At 42.2% G+C, this 16,604-nt stretch overlaps 1 protein-coding gene across 3 annotated transcripts; it reads left to right on the top strand.

The window, feature by feature from the left end:
- Positions 1–82: 82 nt before the first annotated feature.
- On the top strand, positions 83–10,196 carry LOC103710315 (uncharacterized protein YwbO). Of its 3 annotated transcripts, none has more exons than XM_039126113.1 (9): positions 287–393; positions 7,730–7,877; positions 7,992–8,114; positions 8,202–8,245; positions 8,334–8,459; positions 9,359–9,443; positions 9,567–9,623; positions 9,708–9,745; positions 9,870–10,196. In XM_039126113.1, the coding sequence occupies exons 2-9, from the start codon at positions 7,743–7,745 to the stop codon at positions 9,913–9,915; spliced, it is 654 nt and encodes a 217-aa protein (XP_038982041.1). In that variant the 5' UTR covers positions 287–393; positions 7,730–7,742; the 3' UTR covers positions 9,916–10,196. The 3 variants fall into 3 exon arrangements, with proteins under 3 accessions (XP_038982040.1, XP_038982041.1, XP_038982042.1); XM_039126114.1 differs by having other exon boundaries at positions 295–393; positions 7,721–7,877; XM_039126112.1 differs by lacking the exons at positions 7,730–7,877; positions 7,992–8,114; positions 8,202–8,245; ... (3 more) ...; positions 9,708–9,745; positions 9,870–10,196 and adding an exon at positions 1,541–3,592 and having other exon boundaries at positions 83–393.
- Positions 10,197–16,604: the final 6,408 nt, after the last annotated feature.

The raw sequence follows: 16,604 nt of genomic DNA, 5'->3' as shown, positions 1-16,604 counted from the left end.
CATCGAATCGGAACACAATATTATGCTGCCACCTGATATTTGTGACTCCTTCCGTTAACTTATTCGTCATTATAATGGTAGGTCCGGGGATTGCCGTCGATGGTTTGTTGTGTGCGTATGCGGACCGGAAGATCTACCGTTGGGTTGGCTCAAAGGCACGTTAGATCGGATCCCGCATAAAACTTCTGTGGAGACGTTAGGAGGTAAAAGGAGCCATTCAATCGACGGTTGACATCGGCCAATTCCGTGCTTCTCAGGCGCGACGGGTGGATCGCGTCAATGACTCCTCAGCTACCGCCACCATTTTTTTTTAATAAATCCAGTCCTGGCTTTCATCCGAGCAAGGATCGTGCGAAGAGCTTCTCTCAGGGTTGCGGATTTCGCCGCAAACAGGTATGATTTTTATCTTCTTATTATTCTCTAATCTCTATCTCTGATAGTTTCTCTCCTTCTATCCATGACTATGAGGTATTTTTTTTTATTATTCTTTCTGGTGATTCTAATACGAGAAACCTTTGTATCCGTACTGTTATGCTCTTTAGGAACTTGAGAAATTTTTACGGGTATTTTATGAGACTTCTGGTTAGTTTTGGAATCTTTTAATGCGAATTTATAAGAAAAATGGGATCGATTTGATTAATTAGCACCATGAAGAGAGAAGCTTTCTGGTTTTTCTGATGTAACGGAGGCATGTCTGATCAAATTCGATGTTGTGGAGAAAAAGAAAGATCATGAATTCCTTTTTGCGTGCGTGGGTGCGCGCGCGCGCTTGTGGTATGAGCAGCGGGCACTTCTGGGGAACTGTGGAACTTACTTTTCTTGTATACTGTATTGTATACAGAACCCTGAAAATTAGGACAGCAAAGTCGTTAATCTGGTTGACAAGATTTTTGTTTACCTCTACCTTCTGTTTTTGTCTCTCTCTTTTTCCCCGGTAAAATATTTGGTCGATTTTGGAGAGACAAACATGTGGTATTTTTGATTGTTTTAATGTCCTTTGTCTGTTCTTTTCTTCTCTGAAAAAAAAGAGCAGGTAATTTGGCATAACTGAAAAAAAACTTGTTGTGTAGAAAACGCGGGGTTTGATTAGTTACTACTGCTGTCTTTTCCATGGATAGAACTTTGTTGCGTTGTGTCATTTCCGGGGAATCATATCAATTATCTTTTTCCTTTGTTAAGCCAGGAATTATAATTCAGGTTTCATATTAAATAAACAAACAATTGTATTGGTCCTAGGGGGATAGATAGCCAAACTCTTTAAGCAAAAACTTGCCTTTTTTATTTCTTTTAAGTTTTCCTTCCTTGTTACCTTTTTGGATTTTTTCAGGGAGCATTGCGATTGCCATTGGATCAGTTGACAAAGGGGATACCATTTAATAGGATCAGTTGTTTTTGAAGTAAAACTACAAGCATTTGAATATATCTATCTATGATAAGCATATGTGGGTTGTCCTATCCAAATTGGGACTCTTTTGTTAAAAATTGGTTCATGCAGGATAAATTTGTGGAATTAGTTGCTACTCTAGATTGTTTCTGATAGGTGTAACCGACCCCGACGGGTTCGGAAGCCAAACCTAAGATATCTGGCGTCTCTAGACCATGCCCCATGGACGACAACCACCGCGTCGACTAGCCATGCACGTGGAGAAGGAGATGATCGAGAAGAAGCTGGGAGTGTTAGGAGGAATGGGTCTACTGAGGAGTCCGTTGCGAAGACGGGGAAATGGAGAATGTTGGAGCGAAGGGCGGAAACCATGCACAACGCGTCGATGGGTGAAAGTGGGAAGCATAGAGCCGAAGTGACAACCCCATCTTTCGGTGGTCAGTTATCAATGGGCCACTGTATGAGAAATCAATGAGAGTGGGAGCGAGGGGAGGAGGGTGTGAATTTATCTATGTTTGTTTTGGTTTCATTGGGTTGCTCTCACCCCAAAGTAGAGCTAGTAGAGGTCTCATCCGAGCTATTGAAAATAATATTCTTCTTTCTCTTTCTTCCTTACTTCAACTATCACTTCTCCTTCCTCGTCTTGGGTTGGGATGTGGAGTATAACTGGGATCTATCAACTGGTATCAGAGCCTGGTTATGTCAAACAAGGAAAGAATAGAGCGGTTGGAAGCTGAGACGAGTACCATGCGGGAGGAACTGTGTGGCTTGGAGGCGCGGGTTGATGGGCGACTCGTTGAGATCTTGGAGGCTATTCGACACCATCAGATCATTGCCCAGTCGCCGACGCCGTTCGAGCAACTTATGTCCCCTCCTCTTTCACCAAGGGGGGTGGTTTCGGACGGACGGAGGAACTCGCGATGGTCCAACGACATCCACGAATGGACTTCCCGCGGTTCACTGGAGATGATCTGATTGTTTGGTTGGATCGAGCCGAGCAGTATTTCGACGGCCAAGGAGTCCCTATCAATCAACGGGTAGCAACTGCCTCGTTCTACTTAGACGAGGAAGCTAACCACTGGTGGCAGTGGTTACGAGGAGCATACCAAGATAAAGGGGCCACCATTACTTGGAGGGTGTTCGAACGAGAGTTGTTGGCTCGGTTTGGACCCAACGAGTATATGAATTTTAACGAGAAACTCTTCCGAGTTCAGCAACAAGGCTCGGTGAGAGAATATCAATAGGAATTTGAGAAGCTGGCTAACCGAGTCTGGGGCTGGCCACAAGACACGCTCATCGGAACCTTCATTGGAGGGCTAAAGGAAGAGATCGCGAAGGAGGTACACATGAGGCAGCCACACTCACTCCGAGAAGCAATCACGGTTGCTCGCATGAGGGAGGAGAGATTGGAGCAAAAAAGGAAGGCCACCCGAAGCGTTCCTCCACGACTTACCGACATCCCACGGATGCCCAACCCGAGTTTCCTTGCACCGCGGCTACCGACGCCGATACCGATCTGGCGCATCACATGGGAGGAGATGCAGCAACGGCGGGAGCGAGGACTTTGCTTTAAGTGCAATGACAAATTCACTTCAGGGCACCGGTGCAAGACTCCTCAAGTGCACTTAATCGAAGCGGACCGAGAGGAGGACGCAGAAGGAGTTGGTGATGGTGAACTCGACCTCCATGGCGAGGGCCAGACCGAGGAAGGAGCGCAACCAGTGATCTCTCTACACGCTCTCTCTGGATGGACTGGACCGAAGACGATGCGGGTGATGGCGCGAATACAAGAGCAACCACTGACGGTCCTCATTGACAGTGGATCAACTCACAACTTCGTGAGTGACCGCATTGCCAAGCAACTTCAACTCCCCATTGACGCCACTGTACAATTCGGAGTCCGAGTTGCGAACGGAGAAATTCTTCAGTGTCGGGAGATGTTCCGGGCAGTGGAGGTTGAGCTGCAAGGGAAAATATTTCTGGTGAACTTCTACGCCCTGCCGCTTGTAGGGTTGGACGTTGTCCTCGGCATCCAATGGCTAGAAAAGCTGGGACCCGTGCTCTGCAATTGGAAACAAATGACTATGAAGTTTTGGTAGGACGGACAGGAGTGTGGGCTCTCTGGACAACCGGCACGACCCGCTCGAGCCTTGGGTTTTCAGGGGATACAGCGAGAGATAAAAGAGGGGACTCAATTTTTTGCTGTCATGATCAGAGGCTCCGAGGTGCAACCATGCGGGCCTGACATGAGAGAACGCCCCAGTGATCTCCAGAAGCTGCTTCAGAAGTTCTCCCCTCTCTTTGAAGAACCTCGAGGGCTTCCGTCGGAGCGAGCTTTTGTCCACCGGATTCCACTATATAATGGAACCTCAGCTGTCAATGTTTGGCCATATCGATATGCTTGCTGCCAAAAGAATGAGATCGAGCGACAAGTCACCAAGATGCTGGATGTCGGGATTATCCGGGAGAGTCATAGCCCCTTTTCTTCTCCCGTCTTACTCGTAAAGAAGAAGGATGGCAACTGGAGTTTCTGCACGGACTACCGAGTGCTGAATACTGTTACTGTTAAAGACCGGTTTCCATCCCTACCATCGATGACATGCTGGATGAGTTGCACGGAGCTAGCTTCTTCACCAAGCTGGACCTTCAAGCAAGATATCATCAGATCAGAATTCACCCCGACGACATCCACAAGACGGCTTTTCGCACGCACAACGGCCACTTTGAGTATCTGGTGATGCCCTTCGGGTTATGTAACGCCCCATCGACGTTTCAAGCCATCATGAACTCCGTTTTCAGAAGGTTCTTACGCAAGTTCATCCTGGTTTTCTTTGACGACATCCTGGTGTATAGCGCTACGTGGGAGCTCCATTTGTCTCACCTCAATACTACGCTACAGATCCTCACAGATCATTACTTTTATCTACAACCATCCAAGTGCTTGTTTGGGCAACATCAAGTTGAATATCTGGGCCACATCATCTTGGCTGTAGGAGTACAGGTTCATGCCAACATAATACAAGCGATGAAGGAGTGGAGGCAGCCAACCACCGTAACGGAACTTAGGGGATTCCTTGGGCTTACCGGGTATTACCGAAAGTTCGTCAAGAATTACGGGATCATCGCTGCCCCTTTAACGGCCCTGTTAAAGAATGGGAAGTTTCAATGGAGTCCACAGGCCGAGCAAGCATTCCACCTCCTCAAAGAATCCATGATTACCACCCCGGTACTAGCCATGCCCAACTTTTCGAAGATATTCGTAATTGAAACCGATGCTTCAGATAAAGGAATTGGAGCTGTGCTAACCCAAGGGGGGAGGCCCTTAGCTTACATGAGCAAGGCGTTGGGTGTGTAAGGAAGAAAGGATGGTCCACTTATGCCAAAGAAATGCTGGCGATCATGGAGGCCGTGCGAACATGGCGACCTTGCCTGTTAGGAAGAAGATTTCAAATCCGCACCGACCAGAAAAGCCTTCGACACTTCTTAGAACAGTGTGTGAGTACGCCAGAACAACAGAAGTGGGTCGCAAAACTCCTAGGATATGAATATGAGATCATCTACAAACCCGGAAAGGATAACACCGCTGCAGATGCTTTGTCTCGACTACTAGAAGAAACCTCTCTTCACGCCCTCAGTTGGCCGATTTTTGACATTTGGGAGGAGATACGGACTGCCAACCGAGAAGCTCCTTACCTGCAGCTCAAGATTCGACAGCTCAGAGACGAACCTGACCGCATGAAGAATTACCAACTCAAAGGAGGGATTCTATACTACAAGGATCGGGTTCTCATTCCTTCCAAGTCAGCGTTAGGAGCAAGGCTAATGGAAGAATACCACAACACAAAAATCGGCGGACATTCGGGAGCTATGCGAACCTACAAACGGGTTTCCCAAGCCTTCCACTGGGACTCGATGAAGAATGACATAAAGAGATTCGTGGCCGAGTGTGTAGTCTGCCAACAGCACAAACACGAGACGCAAGCTCCGGCTGGACTGCTACAGGCTTTGCCGGTAACTGTTCAGGTGTGGGAGGATTTTTTTATGGATTTCATTGAGGGCTTGCCTTGGTCCCGAGGAAAGAACGTGATATTGGTCATCATCGACCGACTCACTAAGTATGCGCATTTCCTAGAGCTATTCCACCCGTATACCGCCGGGGAAGTGGCTGAGCTCTTTGTCAACCAAATTGCACAGTTACACGGGATGCCGAGGTCCATCGTCAGTGGCCGAGATCCGGTATTCATGAGTAACTTTTGGCGTGAGTTATTCAAACTTCAAGGGACAACGCTGAACATGAGTTCAGCTTACCATCCGCAATCCGACGGTCAAACAGAAGTCGTCAACCGGAGTGTTGAACAATATCTTCGGTGCCTGAGCAGTCAGTTTTCGAAGACATAGGAGCATCATTTAGCTTGGGCAGAGTACTAGTACAACACTATCTATCATGCCACTGTAGGGATGACCCCCTTTTAAGCATTATATGGACGAGCTCCGCCTACAATCACACGATACATGGAAGGAGTATCAGCGGTGGATGAAGTAGATAGAGCCTTGATTGACCGTGATCAGTTGCTAAGAGAGCTAAAAGGGAACTTGGAGAAAGCACAGTGTCGAATGAAGCAGCAGGCTGACAAGAAGAGGAGAGAAGAGGAATTTGCCGAAGGGGACTGGGTGTTTTTAAAGCTTCTACCTTATCGGCAACAGACTATCTTCCAGAGAGCTCACCAAAAGCTTGCCCAGAAGTATTTTGGACCTTATCAAATCACTAAATGCATCGGGCCAATGGCTTATCGCCTGGCATTACCCGTGGATGCAAAGGTACACCTGGTGTTTCACGTATCCCTTCTTAAACAAAGGATGGGCGAAGGGCAAGTACCCTGTAACGGACCACCTCCCATCTGAGAAGACGGAAATCCTGCGATGGAACTAGCAGCCATCACCGATTACCGTTGGGTTAAACGTGGAGGGAGGATCGTAGAAGAGGTTCTTGTGCACTAGCGTTCGTTACCAGAGGAAGATGCTACTTGGGAAGAATAAGACCAGCTGAAGAAACAATACTCAACCGCAAGCCTTGAGAACAAGGCTTTGGCTGAAGGGGGGAGGAATGATAGGTGTAACCGACCTCGACGAGTTCGAAAGCCCAACCCAAGATATCCGGCGTCTCTGGACCATGCCCCATGGACGACAACCACCGCATCAACTAGCCATGCACGTGGAGAAGGAGATGATCGAGAAGAAGCTGGCAGTGTTAGGAGGAATGGGTCTACTGAGGAGTCCATTGCGAAGATGGGGGAAATGGAGAATGTTGGAGCGAAGGGCAGAAACCATGCACAACGCGTCGATGGGTGAACGTGGGAAGCATAGAGCCGAAGTGACAGCCCCGTCTTTCGGTGGTCAGTTATCAACGGGTGTGAATTTATCTATGTTTGTTTTGGTTTCATTGGGTTGCTCTCACCCCAAAGTAGAGCTAGTAGAGGTCTCGTCCGAGCTATTGAAAATAATATTCTTCTTTCTCTTTCTTCCTTAGTTCAACTATCACTTCTCCTTCCTTGTCTTGGGTTGGGACGTGGAGTATAACTGGGATCTATCAGTTTCTTCTGATCCTAAAAGTCGAAGAGCCATCAAAATGGAATGTTAAGCAGTTCCTTTGTTTAAGGCAACCATTCTTCCATGAGGAGAGTACTGGTAGACAACGACTCCCTCAAAATCATTGTATGTGCTAGGGCTTGAAACCCACCTTGAAAATTCAAGCTCGAAATTCTTAATCTCAAATTTATGCAACTGGGATGGGGGATCTTTCATTTTGCACATGTCAGTAGTTCTAGACATTTTGTAGATACACTATCTAAGGAAGGCATGGGACTGATCTCACATCCTTTACAACTCCTTTCCCATCTAATAAAAGCTAAAAAGTATGTGATTCTATAATTATGGATTCCTCTATATGAAAAGTTCCTGGAACATGCAATTTTGTTCTTGCAAGATATAATAGCTGTCATTGGCAATTTAATGGCTGCAATAATAATGAGGATATAGGAAAATTATTCAAATTGTATGGTTTGAGTTATATCGGTACTAGCTTTGGAATGTATCTTTACTAACTAGTTTAGTACCGTACCTTTTTTGGAGGGTTGAAATGTGGTGGTGTGTGCTACAATTGGCAGAACGAACAGGCACCCTGGTACTCTAGAGATTTTGTTTTTTCGGTGGCACTAATCATATTGACTGTCAACTGATACTGATAACTTCTTGAAGTACTTAGGTCTCATCAAAATATTTTAGATTATCTAAGAAAGCAAAAGATAACAACTGAGATATAATTTTACGAATCTTGAGGTACTTCAGGTGCATAACAGCAATGGCAAACACATCGGATGCAAAGAAACTCGTGCAAATTGATGTTAGTTCAGACACTGTGTGCCCATGGTGTTTTGTGGGTAAGAAGAACCTTGAAAAAGCTATGGAGCTCCCAAAGGAGCATTTTGATTTTGAGGTTGTCCTTTTTCCTTTTTGAATATGCATAGTTGAACTCTGTGATTAACATGGATACTTCTTCCCAATGCTTGGCTGTTCGCAATTTTTTTTCTTCTTTTGTTCCAATTGGCAGGTACGATGGCATCCATTTCTCCTTGACCCTTCTGCACCTAGAGAAGGTATAAAAAAGTGTGATAAGATAAAGCAGAAGTTTGGAGCTGATCAATATGAACATATCATATCCAGGATTACAAAGGTCCTTTTCACATGCCTTGGATTGGTATTCATCAGAAATACTTAAAAGACTGGTCAATACATGGATTTCATTGATTGAATTTTTCAGGTATTTCGGGATCTTGGCCTTGAATATGACACTTCCGGACTAACGTAAGTCTACTGCATATTGGTTCAGAGCTTCACGAGTATTGAGTACAGATCGATCTATCAATTTTGCTGATAGAGATATTTGCTGCAGTGGAAATACACTGGATAGTCACAGGCTCATAACATTTGCTGCACGTCAGGGCTATGATAAGCAAAATGCTCTAGTCGAAGAATTATTCTACAATTATTGTTGTCAGGGAAAGTATATTGGAGACCGGTAGGTATATACAGGATTAATGTAGATATTTTCTGCCGTACAGGGGAACCTGTTGTGTGGTTGCAAACTTTTCAGTATTTATAATATGTTTGGGCTATTATAAATATATCATTACAAGATAACGAAAATAAAATGCTGTGATGAGCCATGAATAAGTTCATTGCTATTCAAACTTGTGACAGATATTGCTGCTTTATTGTGTGGCTAACCACTTAAGAGTCTATAACAGTGTCAAACATGCACATGCTTATAGAAGAAGTTACTCAAATTCAGTTGGTTATTTATGAGCTATTTTTCACAGATATACTGAGCATGTCGCTTCAATGCTGTTAGAAGAGTTAATATTGGGTCTTGATGCATCTCTTCTTCTCTTCTCAATGATAATTTCCACTTGAAGTTGACTTTTACACTTCCAATTGTGCCAAATTGCTTTTTTTTTTTTTCTTTAGCAGCTTGTTAAGCATGAGATTTCTCAATGATGCAAGAAACTAGTGATCGCTCTGTGAACCATTACACGTGCACCAAAGGAAGCACATATATGCATGTAATGATGGTTATGATTATATTCATAGGAGTGGGGAATGACCTGCAAGTTGAGGTGTCATATAGTGGAAGCTGATCGCCTTTTGAAAGAGCTTTAACATTCTCAAAAACCAACTAGAAAATAGAATGTCATTCTGAATAACTATACTTGATTATTAAGGCCTCTCTTCCTCTCTCTACAAAAGAGGCTTCTTATTAAGCAACATTAAGATGGTTTGCTCATTTAAAGATTTATGTTGGTTTGGACAAATTGATTGTGACATCATTTATTACAAAAGAGTGTAATTATGGAACTGATGTTTTAAAATAATCTACTGTACTCACAAAGGTTTATCATCAAAAATGATGATATGCAGGGAAGTTCTTTTGGATGCTGCTAGAAAGGTTGGCATAGGTGGGGCAGCAGAATTGCTTGAAGACCCCAGGAAGGGGCTTGAGGAGGTTTTTTTTCCATTTCTCTAATGACCAATTTATCATCAGCATCTATAATTTTTCACTTTGTGTTTTCTTCTTTATCCAGTATAATTATCCTAATTATCCTTATTTGATTAACTTTTACGAAAGGTTTATGAAGAACTAGAGAAATACTCTTCATGCATTAGAGGAGTCCCACATTTTGTGGTATGGACGAATCTTTGCATTATTTTGTGTCTACATAATGTCGCTCTATCTGTTCAATCTTTTCTGATTTGTTTCTTCCATCAGATTAATGGAAAATACAAGCTTAGTGGAGGCCAACCTCCATTAATTGTGGAGTAAGCCGGAGATCCGCATTTATTGTGGAGTAAGCCGGAGATCCGCATTTATTGTGGAGTAAGCCGGAGATCCGCATTAATTGTGGAGTAAGCCGGAGATCCGCATTAATTGTGGAGTATTCCTGAGAGCGTTCCAAGCAGTTGCAAATGAAATATGAGATCATACAGCTGCTGTTAATTATACTAGATATGGTTGCTCCAGGAATACTTTTCTTGAGAACCCCTCAACGTCTGCTCCATAACTTGTATTAGATATTTAAATCTCCTTGCCTACCGCACTATTTATTTAATAAACTCTGTACCCCTTAAGTTTCATTCAAGAATAATATACATGAAACCTAGGTTTCTTCTGCCATTAATAATGCATGAAGACATGGAGTAAGACATGTTAAATCATGGATGTGTTTTATTGAGAAAGAAATTTTGTGCCTATCTTTCATCTTGGATGGTAATCTTTCTTCTTTTTTCTTTTCCCTTTTTGTTTTTTTGTTTTTTGTGCCTATCTTTCACATTGGATGATAATCTTTGCTTTTTTGCTTTTTTCTCTTTTTTTTTGCCTTTTGTTCCTATCTTGAAAATGCACTTCCATGTTCGTGCTAACATTATGTTCGCTTGAGAGCGTTTCTTGTCCTTCACAATCATTTTGTGTTTGATTATGGTAAGTTGTGATCTTGATGTTTGCAAGAAACTATTTACGATTATTTGTTTTTAAAAGGGAAATAAAGGTGAAATAGAGGAAATTGCTAGCTTAACCTTTAAATTGCCCTGGTTATTAAGTTTGTTTAGAGCCATAAGATGAAAGGTCTTGCTAGTGAGGACAATATTTCTTTGAAGTAGATTGTTGCCATTAGGATTGTGACGATAAAGCCATGTGCTGAATATTTAATGTTGGCTAAATATAGATGTTTCATCAAATTTCTTATAAAAGGCAGCATTCAATTGAGGGGGCTAGGGGTGGATATGTTGTTGGGGTATGTTTGTATTAAAAGAAAACATCTTGGAAACTTATTTTTCTTGAATGGTCCAGTTTTTTGGTCGGGTTGTTCATTAGAAAACCAACGAATTTGAAATCCTTATAACTAGTTCTTATGAAATTTTTTTTATTTTCATGGAAAGGTCTTCAGTTCTTTTTTCCTTTTTTTTCCCTTCTTCATGAACTTCCTTGCAGCAGATCAAAATTTCAAATGATTTTAGATGATAAAGTTTATCTAGGGTTGAAAATATCATATTTTCCACATAAACATTCAATATGTTGAGAGTGGTAGTGCATCTCTATGTATAGGCAACTTTTATTTTTATGTTTGTGAACTTTCTGTTTGTGTAGAAGCAAGTTAAATGGAACACACAAATTGTGAGACAATGTATAAAGTCATGGATCACAGGTGTGTTTGATTTTGAAAAGAACAACTTGGGATTTAATTTGAATCTGTCATCAAAATTTAAGCATGGATGGTATGATGCACTCCATAAAAGAGTGGCCGGAGAGCTTGAAATGACATGATCTGAAAGTTATGGACTAGAACAAACTGTAACAACTCAGGACCTCACCCAAAATGGCTAGCTGAAAGATTTTTTTGGATTCTTTGGCCCTGTATAAGTTCTCAAGATCTATCTAGTGAACAACCGATGTGGAACTATTACATGCTCGCACGGATTCTTACATATTTTCTCAGTTTAAGCTCTAATGTCCTCATTAGGACAAGGGTTTAAATTTATTCAAATCTAATCATAAGCACTATGATTGGCGTGATTAGTCTCAATGGATCCGTGCTGCAGTGTTTTCTAGTCCATATAAGTATGGGCCAAGTTCGCTATGATACGATTTGTAATAACTTAAGACCTCAGCCAAAATGGCTAGCTGGAAGGTATTTTTTTGTTTCTTAGTCAAACTATCAATAACATAGTACTATGTCGATGGGGACAGCAGGATAAGAGGTATTTGTGTAGAAAAGGCTGAGTAGCTACTGGGACATTTTACAATTCAGGATTCTCCCTATTTGCTGTCTTTAGAAAAAGATAAAGCACAAAACCTTCTTGATTGGAACATTATGGAGGACTATATGGAAATCAATGGCCATGACATAACCCCCAAACATTCTATACATGATGACCAAATGGCATTCTAGCTTCAAATCACCATACACTTTTTCTCTAAAGGCCCTATTTGGAGAGGGGAGGAGATTATTCCCAGATAAATCCCACCATTGAGGGTTGTCTTGGAGAGACGTGAAAAAGGGAGGAGTTTTGAATATGATATGCTAGCTAGCCATTTCACCTTACCCCAAATTTTTTGGTATAAGATATTTGAACTCATGGGCGATTCAGATTATCCACAAAAAAGCAAGGATTGGGAGATTGATGGATTGACACAATCCCCTTCCTTCTTTTGGTTTTCTTGAGAGAACTCCCGCCAGACAAATTTTATCAGTAAATGATCTAGTATCAGCGAGTGTCCTCTCTAAAAGCCTTCTATTAGTTCAGAGAAATATGGAGGTTGTGAATAGCAATGATTAAATATTAAACTATTGGTTTTATCTGCTCCTTGCTTTGGCGAGACTCAATTGCTTCTACTAGACATTTCCCCTGATGACACTATGACTACACAACACTAACATTTACATCCTCACTCCAAGCTATCCCTACATCACAAGAATGTGATGGAGCTTCAAGCTTCACCAACATCATTAGCTAAATCCCCATTGAGGTGTCTCACCCATCACCTTGTATCGTTTGCATCTCACTTGTCACAGTATTTTGACCCATCACCCTATGAAAACAGTATTTTAATAAATTTTGAGTACAAAAGTTTGATTAGTACTTTTGCATCTCAAAAAGTTAGACGAATTATTTTTAAATAATTTTTTAAGGTATTTTGCACTTATTAAAATTTTTTCATCATTTTTCAAAAAAAAAAAGCCGCTCCTTAGTGAGTTTGCTTTAAACCCTTAAATGCATTGGGCCGCCCCTGGCCAATTTGGATACCATATAGGATTAGACTGAAAATCAGACTCTATCTTGCATTTTCTAAAAGTCTATTTAAACACAGTCCAAATCCAAGCCTTTGGGCTATGAGAAGAAAAAAATATTTATAGAGACTTTTTTTTCTTCCAACGGAATTTGGGATGGGTGATATTTGGTTGATATAGGGCCATGCTTAAATAGACAGCCCAATTCATGAATCCTACAAGATTTTCAGCCCAACCCTATTGGAATGGTCAAATAGACCCTAAAATAGAAAGTTTGGCTAATCTTTCACCAATGCATAAGATAAAACCATTAGCAGATATGTTGGTCCATATATTAGGAGAAAATTTCGGGCTTCGGGTCGGGCTTAGGCCCAAAATTTTTTTTTGAAAGCCTTGGCTCGAGCCCAGCCCAATGAGACTCGGTATTATGCTTGTATAACATTTTGTTTATTCAGGCCCAAGCCCAAATAATCTATATTTGCCCCGGCCAAACCTCCAGCATCCGCCACGGCCAACCCCACCAAGGTGGAGCAACGACACCATCAGCAGCAACAGGAACAAGGTGATGCTTATGGAGGCTGTGGCAGCGGTGGGGATGGTGGTGGAGGAACGATTGGCTTAATGAGAGGGTAGCTAGGCTAGGCCAATCACGGTGAAAACGAAGATAAAAGAGAGAGAGAGAGATCAGGGTACCTTAAGTTCTCAGTGATTTGCAGTCAGCTGATGATAGGGGGCTCATCTTCACAACTTTACCTTACTTGGACCGACGATTGGCGACTAGTAAACGACGATGAGGAACAAGCTTTAAGGAAGATTAATGACTGGAGACCGGAGAATGGCGATGAGGGACTGCCAGATTAGATTCTGGAGTGGCCGTGGAGGCGGAATGATGAGAAATCAAAGACAGAGAAGTAGAGAACAAAGAACCCTAGGCTTCGATTTGAGAATTGGGAGTGGGGAATCAAGAATCGCCAAGTCAGGAGTTTGGGACTCTTCTGAGAGAAGCAAGCCCAGCTAATCTACTTTGAGCCTAAATTTGGGTTGAGCCTCAGGAGAGTAGACCCACTTTGGAACGGAACCGGGTCAAGTTCAGGCTTAAAATTGGGCTCCGTATTGGGTCTTATCCAGGCTCAGGCTCGGGCTCGGGTCTGGGCCAAGGATATACCCGAGCCCAGCTTGAGATATAAATAGGCGCTATAATTAAGCCCATACTCGACCCAAAACTTTTCGGACTTAGCCCATACCTTGACTCGAAGTCGGCCCGCCCTGATGGGCTTCAGGTTGGCCCGAGCCCATTTCCAACCCTAGCAGGAACAAATGCCATCACTAAAATGATGAAATCATTCAATATCCCTAACACTCCCTGTGAAAGATACTTGAGGAGGCAAACTTTATATAAGAACAATAGTCCTTATCAACTTTAGGGGTATTGTTTGGTTGGCAGGAGCTGGACTTTAAAATCAGAATAGGAATGAGCGACTCCCATTTCAGCATTTCATTGGAAGAAGTTCCATTTCCATTCCAATTCGAAAAGAGAATGGGAATGCTCCAATCCTTCACAACCCAATCCCTACTCTCTTCTAGTATTCAAATTATATTCTGATTCCGATTTCAATTACAAACCAAACACGTCGGAGGATATGACCATTCCAATTTTCATTCCATTTCAATTCCAATTCCGATTCTGGTCGCGAACCAAGCACATCCTAGGATTCTTATCTATCCTCATTGGCATCTTAGAAGGCAAGTTAATTAATGAGATCGAAAGGAAGTAACAACTTCCCACCATGGTGCTTCAACAGCTCCTTTTGTTCCCCCCACACACCATGAAGATCATATATTCTCAGTTTCACAAGACAAATTCTGGGCTCTCCAACAACTGAAATTTGAACTTTGCCCTTAACTTCTATCCAACTCTTCCCTATCTCCTTTTTTTTACGCAAACCATCCTTCATAAGCTACTTCCTTGCCATTGCAACGTCTCCCCATTTTATATTGGCAGCACATCTTTGAAAGCAAAACAAGATTCCCTACCCTATTGGTTCAAGCTCAGAAAGATTCTTTAGCTGCAATTTTAGCCAATTTGAGATTGCCATGGATCCTGCATGAATTGAGCAGCGATCCCTACGTAGAGGTGGTAGCCTTAAATGGCATTCTCTGGATAACTCCCAAGCTTCAGCAATCTAACCAGCCTGGCCATAAACGTCAACCATGCAAGAACACTGGACGAATTGGGTTGCAAAATGACCACACTTTTCAACCAAACCGACATGGTTGCAAGCAGAGAGCACTGCCCAACAAAATCTCCCTTTCGTCCACACCACCCACGCCTCCTCCACTCCCTCACCCCCACTGATCACTGCGCCACCTAGCTTGTCGACGTCTGCGCCTATTGGGGTGCCCTCCCACGATGGCGTGGATCGTGAGCTTGGGTCATATGGACTGGTCCAGTATTTTAAAATGCAGCGCCCCGTTTTGCCTTTCTTTCTTGGGTACCCCCACCCTCTGGTTATCTCAAGGTGAACTTCGATGGTGGTATGTCGGTGGATAGTGCCTTGGGAGGAGTGGAGTTTGTGATCAGGGACTATTTTGGCAGGTTGATTGTGTTGAAGCAGGAGGAACTTTAGTATTTGAAACCGGTCTTGAAGCGTGAATTAACACTGTCCTTAAGCGAATTTTGCCCCACTATGTTGCTGTTGGTGATCCAGCAAATTTGCTCCAGGATACAACAAAACCAAAATAAAATCCTAGCCAACAAAACTAGGATTCTCCAGAACAACGAAATGAAAAATTTTGTAGAAGAAGTTATCTTAATCTGTAAAGGATATTGGCAATTTATAACCATGAATTAAACTCTGAACCAACACAATCTTTGAAATAGTGCCTGTTCAAAACATAACTGCTAGTGCAGTTATTTTGTGCAAAATGGATAAAAACTGCCAATATGAATTTTATTTTACACGTGCATGTGCCAATCTTTGATAATATAATATTGGCTTTTCCTCCGCAACTTCCCACCAAAAAGTTACTTTAACATGTGTAGGATATGAATGCTTATAAAGCTATCTAAAAAACTCTACACAAGCAATGTGGGACTAAAACCCCTCTCAACATTACAAATTATTAAAGAAAAGAGACTTCCAACAATCCCCCACTTAGTTTGTAATGCTAATTATTCGAGTGAATGCATCGAGAAAGTTTCTTTCAAATTAAACCTCCTCTTAGTGTAAGCACTTCAAAACTTCGACGAAATCAACAGTAACTTAAGTTTTAAACCGTGATTCCTTATTATCAAAGCTGGAAGTACCACACACACAAACTCTACCCTTTTTTCATTCCGAAGTATACCGTAAGATTTAGCACCGTATATGGCCTTGTGCTACATCCTGGATTCATGAACATGTACAAAAAATTAAGATCCAATTTTTTGTTAGAAGCGGCACCACTTTTATGTTCATATAGGTGAAGTTTCTTTGAGCCTTAGTACATGGCTCCTATGTTCAAACCGAACAAACAAACTTCATTAAAGGCAATATCCATACCTACCCTCCTTTAATAAGTATTAGCCTCTAATACTTGAAACCGTCACTAATCAAAAATTTGTTATTACCCTTTAAACCTTTAATATTAACAAAGAATAGAAAAGGTTGGGTTCCCATTACTGGTGACAAAAGTTTAAAATGACTTTAGACCCATACCTGTGGCAGTTTTCTTAATCATATCTCTCGAGAGTCCTTTGGTTAATGGGTCAGCCAAATTATTACTGGATCTTATATAGACAATTGTTATGATCCCCTCAGATATAAGTTGCCTTATGTACTCGTGTCATAAACTAATGTGTCTAGACTTGCCGTTATAAATCTTGCTAAAAGCTCTAGACA

The sequence above is a fragment of the Phoenix dactylifera genome, chromosome 4, assembly GCF_009389715.1.
Source record: "Phoenix dactylifera cultivar Barhee BC4 chromosome 4, palm_55x_up_171113_PBpolish2nd_filt_p, whole genome shotgun sequence".
In the NCBI taxonomy this organism is placed as follows: domain Eukaryota; kingdom Viridiplantae; phylum Streptophyta; class Magnoliopsida; order Arecales; family Arecaceae; genus Phoenix; species Phoenix dactylifera.
Note: the sequence above shows the minus strand (reverse complement) of the source record. Positions and strands in the feature narration are given on the sequence as shown.

Bases quoted from the DNA above. Each gene is read 5' to 3' on its own strand.
- LOC103710315 (XM_039126112.1), top strand. From the start codon at position 2,731: ATGAGGCAGCCACACTCACTCCGAGAAGCAATCACGGTTGCTCGCATG.